Raw genomic sequence first — 17,996 nt, 5'->3', positions numbered from 1 at the left:
CTGAGTAATTGGAAAAAGACACACCATCTATATTAGTGTCAGTAGACTCAGAATCATAATAAAAATAAAAACATCTTCTGAATCGGTTTGTTAATTATTATTTGAAAGCCCCAAGCATTTTAATTTAGGGCTGTGCCAAGTGGAAGACATTATACATTACTCCGAAGGATTTTTAACAAAGCTTGTCATTGCTTTCAGAAATACAGTATATACAGTGTATATAGCAAATGACTTTGGCACAGTTCAAAGTCGCTTAGCACAGTACCCACTACATATCATTATCTGGTTAATAATTTCACCTTCCCTAGCAACCAGGAATTTGTGTAGGAGAGACATGGTGCTCCAGAATAATTTGTAAATAGTGAATGTGGTCCGGGTGCTCCAGACCCCCAGCTTTAGGGAGCGGTACAGCAAAGGATAAGTAGGAACAGGGCAGACCGGCACTCAAACGGATCCACAGGACCAGAAAAGATTAGTTTAAAAATATTTTTATTTATACAAAGTTAAAAATTGTGTATCATCTCCATCCACCCTACGCGTTTCGCACCCACTTAGAGCACTTCGTCAAGAGGCCATCACTAAGTGCCCTTAGTGGGTGCGAAATGCGTAGGGCGGATGGAGATGATACACATTTTTTAACTTCGTATAAATAAAAATATTTTTTAACTAATCCTTTCTGGTCCTCTGGTTCCGTTTGAGTGCTGGTCTGCCCTGTTCCTACTTGTCCAGGAATTTGTGTGAACACCAAGCTGAACAAAAATCATAAGTAAGAAATGTAAAACCCAGAATCAGTTTTAGTCTACCAGTGCCTTTGTATAAAGTATTTTAAGAAAAAAGGTGCAATTTTATGCACGTGGGTCAGTCAAAAAAGACAATCACTGAAAGGTCACCTGTATTTCAGGCAGTGGTATACTGTAATCCGGATTTATTAAGGTCCTTAAAACCCCAAACTTGCACTGAAACCCCTAAACTGCCTGAAAAAGTTCCATTTAAATTTAAGTAGGCCATGCATATATCAGCTGATTGAGATTTATTTCTGAATACTTACTTGGTTCCCTTCAAGTTCACATCCATCTAGTTCACAGTCGCTACCAACAGGGGAAGATGTCTTCTTTTTAAATGCTTTACGGCTATCAAACTGCTCTTCTTTGTCTCCGTTATTTTGGGAGATGACACCAATCCCATTTTCGGTCTGCCTCCTGCGGTTATTTGATTCAGTGTCTGGACTATTTTTTGCCACCTTTTCACTAGTCTGTGGCTGTGTATTCACCTCTGTTTCACTTGACTTGTTAGCGAGATTGTTATCAGGCGGACAGACAGGGGAGTCTTCTGGACCACGACTTGTGGATGTAGAATCCGTACTGTGTTTTGCAGTGGATCCCGTTGTGAAGGCTACTGTTGCATTGCCTGGGTTAAATGTCAAGGTATTGTTGCTATTCTGCCTTGAAAAGTTGGGTGAGGAACCGCCATAGCCTGACTCCGTAGAAGACTGGCTCCCAACAGACGCATCAGAATGACTCTGTCGAGGATTGTAAGGCTTCAGGAATGAGCAGTAGACAAAACCTTTGGTGACTGGAAAACAGAATACAGTCAGAAATACATTGGTTAGTTTAGTCTAAACCTGATGTTTTCAGTTGAACATTTGTCGAGAACCTCTGTTGTCTCAAAAATATAGAATGCTAGTGGACTATAAATCCTAAACTAATGACACTTAAAGGAAGATTCCTCTTACAGTACTTTCAGTGACATGGCAATGGCCAGTGCTAAGCAACTTTTCAATTGGTCTTCATTATTCTTTAGTTTTTTATTATTTGCCTTTATCTTCAGACTCTTTCCAGCTTTAAAATAGGGGTCACTGACCCCATCTAAAAACAAATGTTCTGTAGGGCTACATATTTATTATTACTGCAACTTTTTATTACTCGTCTTTCTATTCAGGCCTCTCCTATTCATATTCCAAATCAATGCATGGTTGTTAGGGTAATTTGTGGGCCCTAGTAGTCAGATTGCTGAAACCGTAACCTGGAGAGCTGCTGAATAAAAAGCTAAATAACTAAAAAAACAAATAAAAAATGAAAACAAATTGCAAATTGTCTCAGAATATTACTTACTACTTCATAGCAAACAAAGTTCAAATGTTCAAAGGTGAACAACCCATATAAACACACACACACAACTATAGAGCTTTTGTAATGGATGTATATTGGAAATATACACCCTTTAATCTGGTGTACAGGCACATGAGTAACAGCTCATTTGGTTTGTAGGGAAAGGTCAACAAAGTTAGCACACTATTTCCAGCATGATGCTTATAACAACACAAAACTTACCCCCATTGTCAATGAGCCAGCGGTTCTGACTTCCCATGGGATCTTGTTGTTTAATCACCCCAACAAGATCACCTTCCTGTAAAGAAACATCCAAATCCTGAGCAGCATTATAGATCCGTTCTGCTTGGAAGAGTTTCTCTGGTGGATACCTGGCCAGCACTGCAACACGGTGTTCATCGAGCTGCGGGATGTATTTGGCCTGAAGGTGCAATGGAAAAGTACACAATAAAAACATAGAACAAATCCACAGTATGATGTTTTACAGAAACACACAGAGCAGGATCAATAAATGAGGGTGGCTCACCGGGCTTGGGATGGCTTTTCTAACCGACTGCCGTTCAATGGTCTTCCGCTCAAAAGGCTTCTTGGAAGGTGGTAGATTTTCTGGGAAAAAGGTAAAGACCTGAAGTTGCTGCAGAACCTTGCTGTGCTCCTCCTGGAAAATGGCAATCAGGTTCCCTTCTGTGGCTCCAACTCCCAGCAGCTGAAAGGTTAATATAAAAAACTATTGCAAAAGCCAGTGTCGGACTGGGATGCCAGGGCCCACCAGAAAACCTTAGACTGTCGGCCTACTTTCCAAACTATTATTCCTACTCTCCTCGCTCAATTCTCCTAGTCTTTTATCTCAACATGTTGTACTCTATTCTTCCATTATTAAGCCTCTTTTTTTCCCCATAAAGAAATAGAGACTGACATTGAAATAGGCCAAATGGTTAGAAGCAAGAGGGTCCACTGACACCTGGGCCCACCGGGAGTTTTCCTGGTATCCCGGTAGGCCAGTCCAACAATAAGAGACCCCTAGGTAAGATTAACATGGCTCACAATAACAGACTGCCCATGGAATGGCACACAGACTGCAGCCCTGGCCCTTAAGGTGGCCATAGACGTAACAATTACAATCTTTCTTGGAAAAGATATTTCCAAGAAAGATCGTTCGTTTCAATACACACGTGTAGAGCTGAATCGTCAGATATACAGGTAGATATACAGGTAGAAACAATAGAATTCTACCTGTATCTGACTCAGCACTAACAACAGACGATGTTTGGGTGCCTTCAATTTTTTTTTCAAAATTTTCCATCCAGCCTGAATGACGTGACGACCGATATCCAAGTCTTCTGCCGATATCGGTCAGCCCTTTTCCCACCATACACGCACCGAATATCGTACGAAAATTTGTTTCGTACGATATTATCTGTGCGTCTATGGCCACCTTTAGTCTAATACATGAGCAAATGTCTCGGCAGAACTGTAAAAGCACATTCCTTTTATTTTGGGTGCCTTTGTCTGCAGATATTATAGGCTGCAAGAAAGTCAAAGTTCATAGTTTTCAGGCACTAAATTAAAGTGAAAATATTTTTTATACGAAAGAGACCAGAACCGTTATTTTCTACATTTCATAGGCTTCATGTGAAAAGGATAAAATGTATATGCTCTAGCGCTCACCGTTAATAATGGTTTCAATTCCTCCAAAGCAAGCTTCACAAACTCGCAGTGTGCACTGGCATAGCCTCGCATGCAGCTGCCGAAAAGTTCCTTGGCGAAGTTGTGAAATTTCGGTAGCTCATCAAGCAATTGGGCGTTTAAAGCTTCATAGTTATTCCTGGCAGACTGGAGCTCTTCCTGAGTTTTCTTGTCCTTCAGTTTCTCTGCTCTCTCGGTACAATTGTGAAAGTCCAGGAGTTTATCAAAGCGTTTCTGTACCAATTTATGTGGCCCAGCAAACATATTCAAAAGCTGATTCAGGGGCGAAATGACCAGCTTTTCTGTCCTTTGTTTCTGTTGGGTGGGAGAGTAAAGTGTAAGTATCCATGCAAATTCAAGGCTTAAAGGACAACTAAATGAAACTCATTAAGGGTTGCCAGTGTATGACAATTTGCTATCCTCCCTTTAACTGTGTGGCACTTCTGCGTCGGGAAACTGCTGTTGAGTGTGCAACTGCCATCTTGCTGCCTGCTCCCAGTGTCCCTTGTGGCCAAAACTTCTTTGGCAAATACTGTACTGTATATGTGCTCAGCAGAGCAAGCAGCAAGATGGCAGCTGCACACTCTATACCAATAGCCTGGGTCGGTGCTTTTTTAAAGAAAAGAAGCAGGAGGGTAGAAGTTTACTGATTAGATTGAGCACCCTCCAGTGAACCTGGGTTTAATGAGGACCACAAAAAATACATTGGCCGCATCAATGTAAGCATGTACAGACCAGTAGAAACATTGGGTGCCCTAAACCTATAGCCGAAGGGATTGGAGGTCACCATATATTACAAGAGTAAGCATGAACTTAAAAATCCAACATTGATGGGTTAAAGTAAAATAAATAGTAATAGTAATAAAAAAAGTTAATCTTTATTAAGGTTTCCATTCCATAAAACACTTCAAGACATGTATACATTAACCTTTTTATACTTGTATTATATTTACAGATTATATTTACAAGAAAATAAGTATTTATCCTTGGATTTTTGCAGTCGCAGAAGTAAATAATCAGATAATTGGGTCGGAGAACGATCCCTGATCAGCTGTATTACTGGGTTCCAACAACAAAAAAAATAAACACAGATGACATAAAAAAGTATGTGTTCAAGCTGAAGGTTTAAAGGTGACAGTTATAAGTAATCTTTGATACTTATATAATAGAATATCTTATATCTAAACTTTATCCTTGAGTTATATTATTTAAAGCATGAAGTCATAAAAAGAGATCTTGACATGCCGGGGATCAGAAAGGCCCACATCTAGAACACAGCTAGCTCACTGCAAGAAACTCTCAAAATCACTTGCGGGTTCCCGGCCACAGCTTCCAAAGAATGTGAAATACTCACAGCTCAAGTTCAACCGCACTTTCTCAAAAAACAGTAGTAATATATTCCTTCTTTATTTCAGCCATTAAAGAGGCTGTCAGCCAAGGTGCAGTGTATAATTTTACAAACTACTGATGCGTTTCGTGACCATAATGGTCACTTCCTCAGAGCATAGTTCCATTATACAAAAAGGCTTTATAGATAGCAACACATATCATCTTAAAGACTTTTAGGGGCAGATTTATCGAAGGTCGAAGTGAAAACATTTTTTGTGTACTTCAACTAGGAATAGTCCAAATTTGTTTCGAATTTGAAAAAAATTTGAATTTTATCATGTACTGTCTCTTTAAAGGAAAACTATACTCCCCAAACAATGTAGGTCTCTATAAAAAGATATCGCATAAAACAGCTCATATGTAAAATCCTGCTTCATGTAAATAAACCATTTTCATAATAATATACTTTTCTAGTAGTATGTGCCATTGGGTAATCATAAATAGAAAATTGCCATTTTAAAAAATAAGGGCCGTCCCCTGGGATCGTAGGATTCACTGTAGTCACAGACATACCAACAAACCATACATGTTAGATCACATGGACCAATTAAAAGACAGAGTTGTGTCTTTTGCTTCCACACTTCTTCCTGTTACAGTTAGTGTTGTAGTATTTCTGGTCAGGTGATCTCTGAGACAGCACAGAGACCATCACAAAATGGTGGCTCAAGGCAAGAGATGTAAAAGGGCAAGATTTACTTAAATATATATTCTAGTTTGGTAAGATTCTTTAATATGCCACTTAATATGATATGAACTATCTGTTGCTTAAGTGTTCATTTTGGGGATATAGTTTTCCTTTAAAATTCGACTTCGACCATTCGCCATCTAAAACCTGCCGAATTGCTGTTTTAGCCTATGGGGGACCTCCTAGAACCTATCTGGAGTCAATTGGTGGACTTTAAAAAATCGAATTGTACGATACGAATGCGATACTACTTTGATTCGTACAATTCGAATTTGATCAAAAATGTACCTATTTGGAAAAAAAACCCCTTCGTTTTAATTTCGGTTGGGCTTTTTGAATTCGAATTTCGAAGTCTTTCAAATTCGAAATTCGACCCTTGATAAATCTGCCCCTTAAAGTTATACACACTCATTATGTCCATATAAAATGTCTTTAAAAACAAAAACTTTTAGTTATCGAATTCTAATATGTAACGAAGAAGTGTAATGTTAAATCTCATATAACCTCATTTTCTCTGAAAAATCTTTACATATACCTTCAGCGTGTGTGTGACTTCTCTCTTTCACTACAACCTTTCCTTTTTTTTTTCTTTCGGACAGCCTTTTTAATGGATGAAATAAAGAAGGAATATTTGACTACTATTTTTTGAGAAAGTGCAGTTGATCCTGAGCTGTGAGTATTTCACAGTAGTATATGTATAAATGGAATTACTCAGAGATGTGACGGCCTGTGTAAATAATAATGTATGCGCTGATAATGGGAAATAAATCAAAGACAGTGGCTTAGTTATACACTGGGTGGACTTTCCCTTTGACAGCTCTTTAATGGGATCGGCCAAAGAAAAGAGGTCACTCACAAAATCAGTGAAAAGCTTCTCGCTGATGTAACGATGGGCTTTGTGGAACTTCTCCAGATCACTGGTTGCTTTGTCTGCATACAGATCCCACATACTCATAGCGGCCAACACTTTCACACAGGCAGATTCCTAGAACACAAGGGAAAATAAGAGTGGGAGTTGTGGATGCAGAGTTGGAAACAAAATGGTTACTATCTTGTCTCAGAACAATAACCGTAGGGAGACATCAATTACCCTTTGCTCCATACTAGGGATGCAACTGTAGAGCGAGCCATAAATACCTCCTCAAAAGAGAGAGGCAGAGATTGCATTTAAACCAGACAGCATTTGGATTCTCTCAGTATGTTAATTATGTAAATAAGTAATAAGTAGCACTTGAAAGAAAGAGCAGAATTTGTTTTCCTTCAAAAATTGCCTTGATTCCCTTGGGAGGAAAGCACTAGAGTTTTAGGGTTATCTGTGTATTGTCTAACATTCACATTCAGTATTGAGAGAGAATAGAATTCTGCAGATGCACATTCCCCTGAGTTGGATGAATTCTGTTCTCAAGCTAGCCGTGGTTACTAGTACCCTACCATTTTGGTTCTAAGAGAAGTTCTTTGTTTTTTTTTAGCTCTGAAGAGACATCAAAATGGTCTCCCATCAGTGACTCCCTTTTACACCCATATGTTCTCATATCTCTCTGATTCTTTTATCCTGGGTTCTGACTCTTTGTGAGTTCAGAATCCACAAACTTTTATCTCAGGTGATCTCAAATTTCCACGACGAAGGATGTAACCATGACATAGTGAACCACATATTCAAGCTTCAAAGAAAGCAGCAATCATATATCATACACAGCTGCTATTATATAAAGAGATACGTCTTATTAGCAGGTTCCGCCCAAAAAAATCTGTGCACGAACCAGTTTCCAAGTATCATACAGTATGTTGATTTAAAAAAAAAAAAAATGGCCTTTAGCTAAAAACTGATAAACATTAGTATGTAATTGCTGTGTATGAAAACCTGAAGGAACCTCATGCCTAAAAACACCACCGTGGGGCATCAGTTTATACCCAGATACACTCACACCAAAATGTACAAAGCCATACGTATTTCAGCAGTAACTTGCACAAACAATGGTACTTTCATGTCTAAAGTTTCCTATTCAAATTAAGATATTTGCCCAATTTGGGCACCTACATGCTTGGATAAAATAGGCTGATACGATCATTTGGCCTCTTGGCTATTATTGTGCTGATCTTGTCCTAGCCTATCAGGGGGCCCATACATGCGTTGCCAGCTTATAGGAGTGGCTCACTTTTCAGTTAACTTTTACTATGTTATAGCAACATTTCAACTGGCCTTCGTGTTTTCTCTTTTTTATAGTTTTTCAATGAATTGCCTTTTTCTACTGACTCTTTCCAGCTTTCAAATATTATCGCGCAAAAGATCTTTCGTACAATAATCGGTGTGTGTGCGGTGGGAGACAAGGCGACTGATATTTGTAAAAAGCCTAGGATATCGGTCGACTTGTCGATCGGGCAGGACTGAAAATTTCTGATCGTGCACCTTTAAAGGGGAAGGAAACCTAGTTGGCGCAAAAACCCTCTCCCCCTCCCGTGTGTTGCCCACCCTCCATCCTCCCCCCTGGCCTACCCGTCCCACTGGGCAAATGCCCCTAACTTGTTACTTACCCTTCTGCGCAGGTCCAGTCCAGGGAGTTCACAGACGACATCTTCTTCCACGCGATCTTCTTCCTGCTTTGAACGGCGTTTTTGCGCATGCGCAGTAGGATCATTTCGCCGGTACGGATCTACTGCACATGCGCCAAAAGTCACAATGTACTTTTGGCGCATGCGCAGTAGATCGTACCAGCGAAATGCTCCTACTGCACATGCGCCAAAACGCCGTTCAAAGCAGGAAGAAGATCGCGTGGAAGAAGATGTCGTCTGTGAACTCCCTGGACTGGACCTGCGCAGAAGGGTAAGTAACAAGTTAGGGGCATTTGCCCAGCGGGACGGGTAGGCCAGGGGGGAGGAGGGAGGGTGGGCAACACACGGGAGGGGGGGGAGGGTTTTTGCGCCAACTAGGTTTCCTTCCCCTTTAAAGGTTAGAATTCTTTTTGTTTTTACATGCATATCTGACGATTCAGTACTTAAAGTTAGAGTGGACAAAAGATCTTTCGTATGCCCAGTGGTCGTAGGATATATAGTAATTGCAGCATGTGTAGCCTCCTTAAGGCTACACCTAGGGGCAGATTTATCAAGGGTCGAAGTGAATTCAAAGGAATTCTAAGTAATTTTTTGGATACTTCGACCATCAAATAGGATACTATGACTTCAAATTTACTTCGACTTAGTTTCGAAGTAAAAATCGTTCGACTATTTGACCATTCCATAATCGAAGTACTGTCTCTTCAAAAAAAAAAACTTCGACTTCAATACTTAATTAAACCTGCCGAAGTGCTATGTTAGCCTAAGTTTTTGGGTTTTGAAGGAAAATCGTACGGTAAAATCATTCGAATCGTACAATTCAAAGTATGATCGGAATACGATCGTACGATGAATAAAATCCTCCAAATTAGAATGTCGGAGGATTCTATTCAATGGTCGAATTTCAAAGTATTTTCCACTTCGAAATCCGACCCTTGATAAATCTGCCCCATTTTGCTATTGCTACTTTTTTATTACTCATATTTTTATTTAAGCCCTCTCCTATTCAAATCAATGTATGGTTGCTAGGGTAATTTGGACTCTAGCAACCAGATTGCAGAAATTGCAAACTGTAGAGCCGCTGAATACAAAGCTAAATAACTCAAAAAAAATTAAAGCAACTGCAAATTGTCTCAGAATATCACTCTCTACCTCATACTAGAAATTACTTTAAAGGTGAACAAACTATTTAAGGGCTATTTAAGGGCTCTTACACACGGGCAGTTTTACCTGCGCTCCCCTGCGTTGCGCTTTCTCCGTCCAGCCACAGGGGCGCGCAGGAGTAGACACACTCTATTATTTTGAAGGGGGCTGTCCTCACACAGACGCATGTAAGCGCCAAATGCAGGTGGGACGCAACAACGTTTTGCTGGATAGCTTCTCATATTACCCAGGAGATTATCAAATTTAATAAACCAATCCCTTATCACAAAATAGTCCACCTCTACTTTTATGTGTGAGAATAAAATTACCTAGACAGGCTAATCATAGCTGCTTGCTGTTCCATAATAAAATACAAATAAGCAAATGCCCGATGTGCAAAATACTGAGCCAAACCTTTTAAGCGAATGTAAGACTTCTAGAGTAGTAACAATTGTAAGAATATTTTTCCTATGAGACAACTCAGGCGAAATAAACATGGAAAGGCAAATAGATGTGACTAGACAACCTAATATTATATGAAATATGGGAAAGAATGTTGTGTGTTTGGGCTACTAAAAATGCGGTGTTCATATTATATTTCAGTTTTCTGAGAATGGCTTACCCTGACATGCTGCAGATACACAGAAAGATCCCGTATGAAGCTTTTGATGAGCCTTTCCTGCATTCTGAAGTTTTTCTCAGTCTCCTCAAATGCTTCATCTTTGATCTGTGGGACCATGCAGAAAGCAAACCCTTGTTAGAGCCATGAAAACCTTGACTTTGCTTCATACACATTACTGCTGTTTCCACCTTATTTGTAATACAGAGTATGACAAAGCAATCTGTACAAAAGGGGTTATATAATAAAATACACCATAATTGCACAGATGCATTAACACAGTGATCCCTAACCAGTAGCTCGTGAGCAACATGTTGCGCTCCAACCCCTTGGATATTGCTCTCAGTGTCCTCAAAGCAGGTGCTTATTTTTGAATTCCAGGCTTGGAAGCAAGTTTTCGTTGTATAAAACCCAAGTATACTGCCAAGTAGAGCCTCCTGTAGGCTGCCAGTCCACATAGGGGATACCAAACAGCCAATCACAGCCCTTATTTGGCACCCAAGGGACTTTTTCATGCTTGTGTTGCTCCCCAACTCTTTTGACATTTGAATGTGGCTCACGGGTAAAAAGGTTGGGAACCCATGCAAAAAAATACAATATTTCAAGTAAAGCATTATAATGGCACTCGAAAATAATATTGCTTACACAACAAAGTTTATTACATTTAGAAATTAATAAAACATATAGGTACACATATGAACACATTCTTATACTGACAATATATGGGTTTATATATGGAACATATAGAGAATATAAAAATATTGATTGAAACAATAGGTAAAGCAGACCTTGCTCAACAGAGCTTACAAACTGTAAATACACATCTAAAGCCATGATTTATTAGGGGAGTTTGTTTAAAATATTAAATAGCCCCCCAAAAAACTAAACAAAAGGTTATGTAATAAAAAACACCAGGGCTCATTTATTTTGAGTGCCCTTTTCCCCCCAAGGAGCGGCATTTTTTCCCTGGAATTCCAGCCGCATTGTGATCACAAGGAGACAATGTGTTTGGCACAATAGTGCTGCACTTACCACAATTGTCTGGCATCATTTCCAGTGTTCAGTGTGTGAGTGAAGTCTGCACCCGATTCTTTAGGGGCAAGGGTGCTGCATATATTGATGCTGCGAAGGGAGTCCTGGAGCTACTGCCTGGTCAAGAGCTCCAGGATTGCCTTTGCATCTAGCATCAATATATGCAGCATCATTGTGCCTAAAGAATTGGGTGCAGATCCAGAAGCATCAATCCAAAAATGCACCACCATATAGTGGTTTGTCATGTGACTTCAGGAAAATATTGGGGACCACAATTGCACTTGTGGACATGAATGAGACATACTAAATTTGCCCAGGTGCAGTAACCCATAGCATATAATCTAATCTTTAATTTAATCACCAAGGCAAATTTAGCACTTTTTATTACATATAAGGAATACAGTCTTGCTGATTCCTAGAGTAATTAAACACCAGTAACCAGGCAGCACTTTAAACTGCAAGCAAATGCAAATGCAGAACAAATAATTAAAAAAAACAGAAAATTGTCTAAGAATGTCACTACCAAGAAAGGTTAATTTTTAGATGAACTATGCAGTAAAGACACATTATAAACAGGACGGGTTTTTACAATAGGCAGTACCTGGGGAGCAAATCCTGTGAGTTGTTTGATATGACTGCTGACCCGATTGGATTTCTTGATGATCGAGTGAATATTAAGCTTGGAGATTTTGTCAATCAAACTATTGTCATCCCCTTTGCGGTATTTTAGAACTAAAAGGAAAAAAACACAGCTCATTGGCATAACTGCAGCAACAACTAATCCATTAGATCAGTGTTATTCAGGGGATCCTTCCACTACTCACCCAAGTCCTTCCTGCGCTTGTACTCATTGATATTGCCATTGATTTCTTTCACTGACTGCACAGCTTCTCTCAAAGGGGCTTTGTCAGGGTGAGACTCAGGGGTTGCGCCAAGAAGCTCCATGAGGAGCAGAGGGTAACGCATAATCCTCTGCACAGGTTTGATGAGGAAGGAACCCAGGTTAATGTAGTTTGTACGGCCCCTGTGGAGTGAAACATAGAGTTATCAGGTCCTTTTTTCACTATTATGCTGAAGTTTTGGGAAACATTTGTCATTTGTGCAAGTATAGCTAGCCATAATATGCGCACCTTGAGGTAGGCAATACCTGACCATATTGTAGGACACATTTTTTAAACCTGCAACATCTGGCCAATTTTCATCCAGATATCAGTCAGTGAGGCCCTTCGAGGGCCCCAAACATGGACCAATAAGCTGGTGGCAAGATCAATCAATGTCACCACACATTTTGCTCACTGAATACCTGGATTTTTACGCAATTTTTACTCAATCAACTGACTGTGTTTCGGATCTGGAAAAACAAGTCATTCTTATCTCACACACTGGGTGGTGGCAGGTTGGTCTAATAGAAACATTTTCCAATTGGTCCCTCTTAGTTTTTTTTTCTCTGAATCGCGGGACAGGCTCTCTAGGAACAACATACTGTAGCCTATGGCCCTGAATATTGGATGGGTCACTACTGTAAATAGGACCATAATATTTATTAAGTTAAATCTACAGACTCATTTGCAGCCCAGATCAGACTTACAAACACACGCCAGTTTTCAGACAATAGTTTTTCAGAAACCTTAAAGGGATTCTGTCATGATTTTTATAGTGTACTTCTTATTTCTAAATTACACAGTTTACACTGCAAATAATTCACTCTACAATATAAAATTTCATTCCTGAAGCAGCAAGTGTATTTTTTTTTTAGTTGTAATATTGGTGTGTAGGCAGCCATATCAGGTTATTTTTCCTGGTCATGTGCTTTCAGAAAGAGCCAGCACTTTAGTATGGAACTGCTTCCTGGCAGGCTGTTGTTTCTCCTACTCAATTAAAGTTGGCCATACACGGAGAGATCTGCTCGTCTGGTGATGTTGCCAAACGAGCGTATCTCTCTCCTATATGCCCACCTTAAGGTGGGCAATATCGGGCTGATCTGATCGTGGGCCTGAATGGGAACGGACGGTCGGATCGCGGGACCGCATCAACGAACAGATGCGGTCACGATCCGACGGGATTTTTAGTCCCATTCGATCGAGATCTTGCCAACTTTGGAAAACATGTTTCTTTCAAAACACATCAGTTAATAGTTCTACTCCAGCAGATTTTTTTATATTCAATTTTGAAATCTGACATGGGGCTAGACATTTTGTCAATTTCCCAGCTGCCCCTGGTCATGTGACTTGTGCCTGCACTTTAGGAGAGAACTGCTTTCTGGCAGGCTGCTGTTTTTTCCTTCTCAATGTAACTGAATGTGTCTCAGTGGGACCTGGATTTTACTATTGAGTGTTGTTTTTAGATCTACCAGGGAGCTGTTATCTTGTGTTAGGGAGCTGTTATCTGGTTACCTTCCCATTGTTCTGTTGGTAGGCTGCTGGGGGGGGTGATATCACTCCAGTACAGCAGTAAAGACTGACTTAAGGGCACAAGTCCACTGAATGAGGCAGCTTGGAAACTGACAATATGTCTAGCCCCATGTCAGATTTCAAAATTAAATATAAAAAAAATCTGTTTGCTCTTTTGAGAAACGGATTTCAGTGCAAAATTCTGCTGCAGCAGCACTATTAACTGACGTGTTTTGAAAAAAACATTGTTCCCAGCCTTTAATTTTAAAGCTTTAGGATACAACTGCCTTAAACACATTAGATATTCATGATACAACCTGAACACTATCTGTTCAACTTTTGAAGAAACAAAATTATTCTAAGCTTTAGCATGACCATCGTCTCCAGAACCCCAGAGCTAGACCATTTACCCCCAGGCTTTCTTTTGGAAAGAGCAGATAAAAATGTAATCAATGTTATTCTTTGTGTCACTGCACATGAACTCTAAATAACTGAGCTGATACACAAACACTGAATGTAGCGATAATCATGCCCCAATTCAGCACTATTTTTGTCTGCCAAAGCATAAAAGATAAAACAAACTATGTACCCATTCTACGTGTAGTTTAGGAGTGTAAACAATTCTAATGTTTAGGGTTTTCAGTTCTGTCATTTATTTTAAAGTGCCTTTTTGCACAGACACTGGTTACCCAAAACACAGACCTAGGAGATCGTACCCTTGCTATCTCCCGTGGAAAAATTCAACATAACCTTTACTAACAAGGCACCAATATGGTGATAAAGGAGTTGTGGGGCTGTATTAGCATCTAGGTATCAAAACCCTGATAAGCAAACCACGTGGCAGTTTCCAGGAAATATCACAAAATAAATTCACCAAGCACACAAAATGCAAGTGTCTTAAAAAAACAGTAACACAAAAAATGAAAGTGTAATGAAAATATAATGTACTGTTGTGCTACACTGGTACAGCTGGTGTGTTTGCTTCAAAAAAACAACTATAGTTAATATAAACAAGCTGCTGTGTAGCGATGGAGGCAGCCATTCAAAGTTGAAATAGGAGAAAAGGCACAAGATACACAGCAGATAACAGATAAGCTCTGTAGTATACAATGGGATTTCATACTTATCTGTTATCTACTGTGTGTCCTGTGCTTGAATGGCTGCCCCCATGGCTTTATAAACTATAGTTGTTTTTCTGAAGTAAACACCCCTGATTTTCCAGTGCAGGGCAACAGTACATTATAGTGTCTATTCTTTAAAACACTTTCATTTTTTGGTGTTACTGTTGCTTTAATAAATACTATCTGGGCTATTGAAAAGAATTTAAATAGAAGACAAACACTGTCTATAAAAAGTAAATACCAATGTAAAATGTGACTTGCCCTTCGACATCTGCTAAATTCAATGAGTCAAAACATTGTAGCACAGATATAATGGATACATATTTCGACACAACCTTAAAATCAAACAGAAAAAAAACCAAACCACAACTGAATTAAAAAAAAAAAATACTCACCATTCTTGGTAAAGGTTCCTGAAACAAGAAAAAGAGAAAGAGTTATAAAGGCAGAGAAAAACAGGAATCATTAATATTCTTACTGGGAGTCAGAGGTGCTGTATGATTTTTCCAGTCTATATACACAGAACATAAGAAATTCCCTTTTGATCAACATTAACCCCTAAATAAATTCTGCAAGAGAATCTGCCCTACAGTCTCTCCTGGCAAAAAAATATCACTGGGGGGACTTTCTACATCACTAGTTTTAGCAGTGTAATCACAAACGAGGTAAGGGAGCACCACCCATCAATTGAGAAAACCAGTGGATGATGTGCAGGGTTAAAGAAATAAGCATTGAGAGAAAAGGGAAAGTTAACCCTTGAAACTGCACCACCCCATCCAAGAGCCTTGTAACCCACGGAACAAGATTAAAACTTAACTTTTACTAATAATTTAATTAAAAAATTGGTCCAGGAGAGCATTTAAAACCAAGTTAGGCACAGGGAGACAGAGAACCCTGTTAGGTGAAGCGATATTTGCCACCCCTAGGTAAAATGTAAGGCTGATACATAGAGTCTGTAGTGGACCACTACAGTCTGTAGTAAATAACTACAATGATAGCGTGATGTGAAACACAACTGCAATACTAACGAGGTGTAGGGCAAAAAAGGATAAATGTCACGTAGCCTATAACCAGTATAGGTAAACTCTTAGATTGCCACCCTTTCAAACACCAAACAGTTCGCAGTCTTACGGTAATAATTCCGCCATCCATTCACCCTCCGACGCACCCTCCCATTGCCTTGGAAGAATTGCTATGTCTAGGTGGCATCAAAAATTGATCCACTAATTAATAGTAAAGAGTAAATGATGGTGCTATATACTGGTTATAGGCTACGTGACATTTATCCTTTTTTGCCCTACACCTCGTTAGTATTGCAGTTGTGTTTCACATCACACTATCATTGTAGTTATTTACTACAGACTGTAGTGGTCCACTACAGACTCTATGTATCAGCCTTACATTTGACCTAGGGGTGGCAAATATTGCTTCACCTAACCAGGGTTCTCTGTCTCCTTGTTCCTAACTTGGTTTTAAATGCTCTCCTGGACCAATTTTTTAATTAAATTATTAGTAAAAGCTAAATTTTAATCTTGTTCCATGGGTTACAAGGCTCTTGGATGGGGTTGTGCAGTTTCAAGGGTTAACTTTCCCTTTTCTCTCAATAGTTTTAGCAGTGCCCTCTTATTTCCTGATCTGAACATGAATAAACACATTTTGTGATTACAGATTACAGACACCATGAATGTTAATCCTTCACACGTGAGTCCTCTTTTAATAAAAAGCTGTGACCAGCTTGGCAGAGAAACCTACTTGACGGTCTCAATGCATTCCATCAAGTTCTTCTGGAATTTCTCATCTTTCTCATATGCTTCCAGCAGTGCAATCGTCTCTTCGTGATTCTGGCAGTACTCTTTGTAGACGTTTTCCAGGTCGGAGGCATGGTCAAGGAAAACAGTCCCTATGAATTGAAGAAGATGTGGGATTTCTGTGATACAGTAGAATGTGAGGTTTGTCACCAAACATTTAAAGAACCATGTGGAACAAAAAGTACCTAACTACCCCTGGTCTCTAAGCTACAGCTGGCAACTTGCCTACAAATTCTTGGCTAAGATTTTATAAAGGATTAACAACTCAATGAATCTTTGCCTTTTATTGCTCAGTTCATAGCTCCATTGTGCCCTGGTGTTTTGTACTTGTGTGAACAGCTGTGTGTCTGCTTATAGAGATTACGCTTAAAATTTAGTGTATGCCACCACATGTAGATAAATTAGAAAAAGTCAGAGCCTAAAGGCCCCCATACACAGGCCGATAAAAGCTGCTGACAGAGCATGTCGGCAGTTTAGTTGCCGTGTGTGGGGCCATCCGACGGGCTTCCCTGATCGATATCTGGCCGAAAGTCAGATCTCGATCGGGCAGGTTAAAAATTCACGTTGCATCTGTGCATTTATGTGGCCCGCGATCCGACCGCCCGTTTCAGATGCATTATGACCCAATCGTTGGGCCCTAGGGCCCATGATCAGATGTGTGGGGCCATCTGACGGGCTTCCCCGATCGATATCTGGCCACAAGTGGGCAGATCTCGATCGGGCAGGTTAAAAATGCACGTTGCATCTGTGCGTTTATGCGGTCCCGTGATCCGACCGCTTCGGATGCATTATGATCTAATCGTTGGGCCCTAGGGCCCACAATCAGATCAGCCTATCGCCCACTTCAAAGTGGGCATATCGGGGAGAGATCCACTCGTTTGGCGATGGCCACCTTAAAGGTGAAACAAACCCGTACTAGAAAAAAATCCTATCCTGCGTAGAACAACCTCCCTCCTCCCCCACAGCCTAACTGCCCCCCTGGGCAAATGCCCCTAATTTTTTACTTACCCCTCCGTGCAGATCTGGCCTTAGGAGTTCATGTGCGCCATCTTCTTTTTTCGGTCTTCTTCAGAATCTGAGCGGAGTTTTGGTGCATGCGCAGTTGGAGTAAATTTCTGGCCATGAACAACAAATTTTCGTTTCCTTGGCGCATGAGCAGTTGTTTGAGACCAGAAATTTACTCCAACTGCACATGCGCTGAAACTCTGCACAGATGCGCATGTGCGAAACTCTTAACGCTAAGATTCCAAAGAAGACTGAAAAAGAATATGGCACCTCTGAACTCCCGAGGCCAGATCTGCAAGGAGGGGTAAGAAAAAAATTAGGGACATTTGCCCGGGGGGCAGTTAGGCTGTGGGTGAGGAGTGAGGTTAGTCTACACAGGGTCGGGGGGGTAGGGTTTTTTTCTAGTACAGGTTTGTTTCTCCTTAAAGGATGACCGATTTTTCTCTTTACTAAATCTCTG

At 40.1% G+C, this 17,996-nt stretch overlaps 1 protein-coding gene across 2 annotated transcripts in view; it reads right to left on the bottom strand.

Annotated features, from left to right (window-relative positions):
- dnmbp.S (dynamin binding protein S homeolog) overlaps positions 1-17,996 on the bottom strand; it is an 89,094-nt gene that overhangs the window by 2,126 nt on the left and 68,972 nt on the right. For both annotated transcript variants that reach the window (XM_018227513.2, XM_018227514.2), the window contains 10 exons: positions 16,476-16,623; positions 15,119-15,136; positions 12,037-12,236; positions 11,814-11,944; positions 10,184-10,288; positions 6,725-6,853; positions 3,777-4,109; positions 2,635-2,814; positions 2,331-2,529; positions 1,049-1,572 (listed from right to left, as the gene is read on the bottom strand). In XM_018227513.2, the coding sequence (XP_018083002.1) occupies positions 1,049-1,572; positions 2,331-2,529; positions 2,635-2,814; positions 3,777-4,109; positions 6,725-6,853; positions 10,184-10,288; positions 11,814-11,944; positions 12,037-12,236; positions 15,119-15,136; positions 16,476-16,623 (1,967 nt within the window). The remainder of the gene's footprint in view (positions 1-1,048; positions 1,573-2,330; positions 2,530-2,634; positions 2,815-3,776; positions 4,110-6,724; positions 6,854-10,183; positions 10,289-11,813; positions 11,945-12,036; positions 12,237-15,118; positions 15,137-16,475; positions 16,624-17,996) is intronic.

Source organism: Xenopus laevis, chromosome 7S (assembly GCF_017654675.1).
Source record: "Xenopus laevis strain J_2021 chromosome 7S, Xenopus_laevis_v10.1, whole genome shotgun sequence".
Classification (NCBI taxonomy): domain Eukaryota; kingdom Metazoa; phylum Chordata; class Amphibia; order Anura; family Pipidae; genus Xenopus; species Xenopus laevis.
Note: the sequence above shows the minus strand (reverse complement) of the source record. Positions and strands in the feature narration are given on the sequence as shown.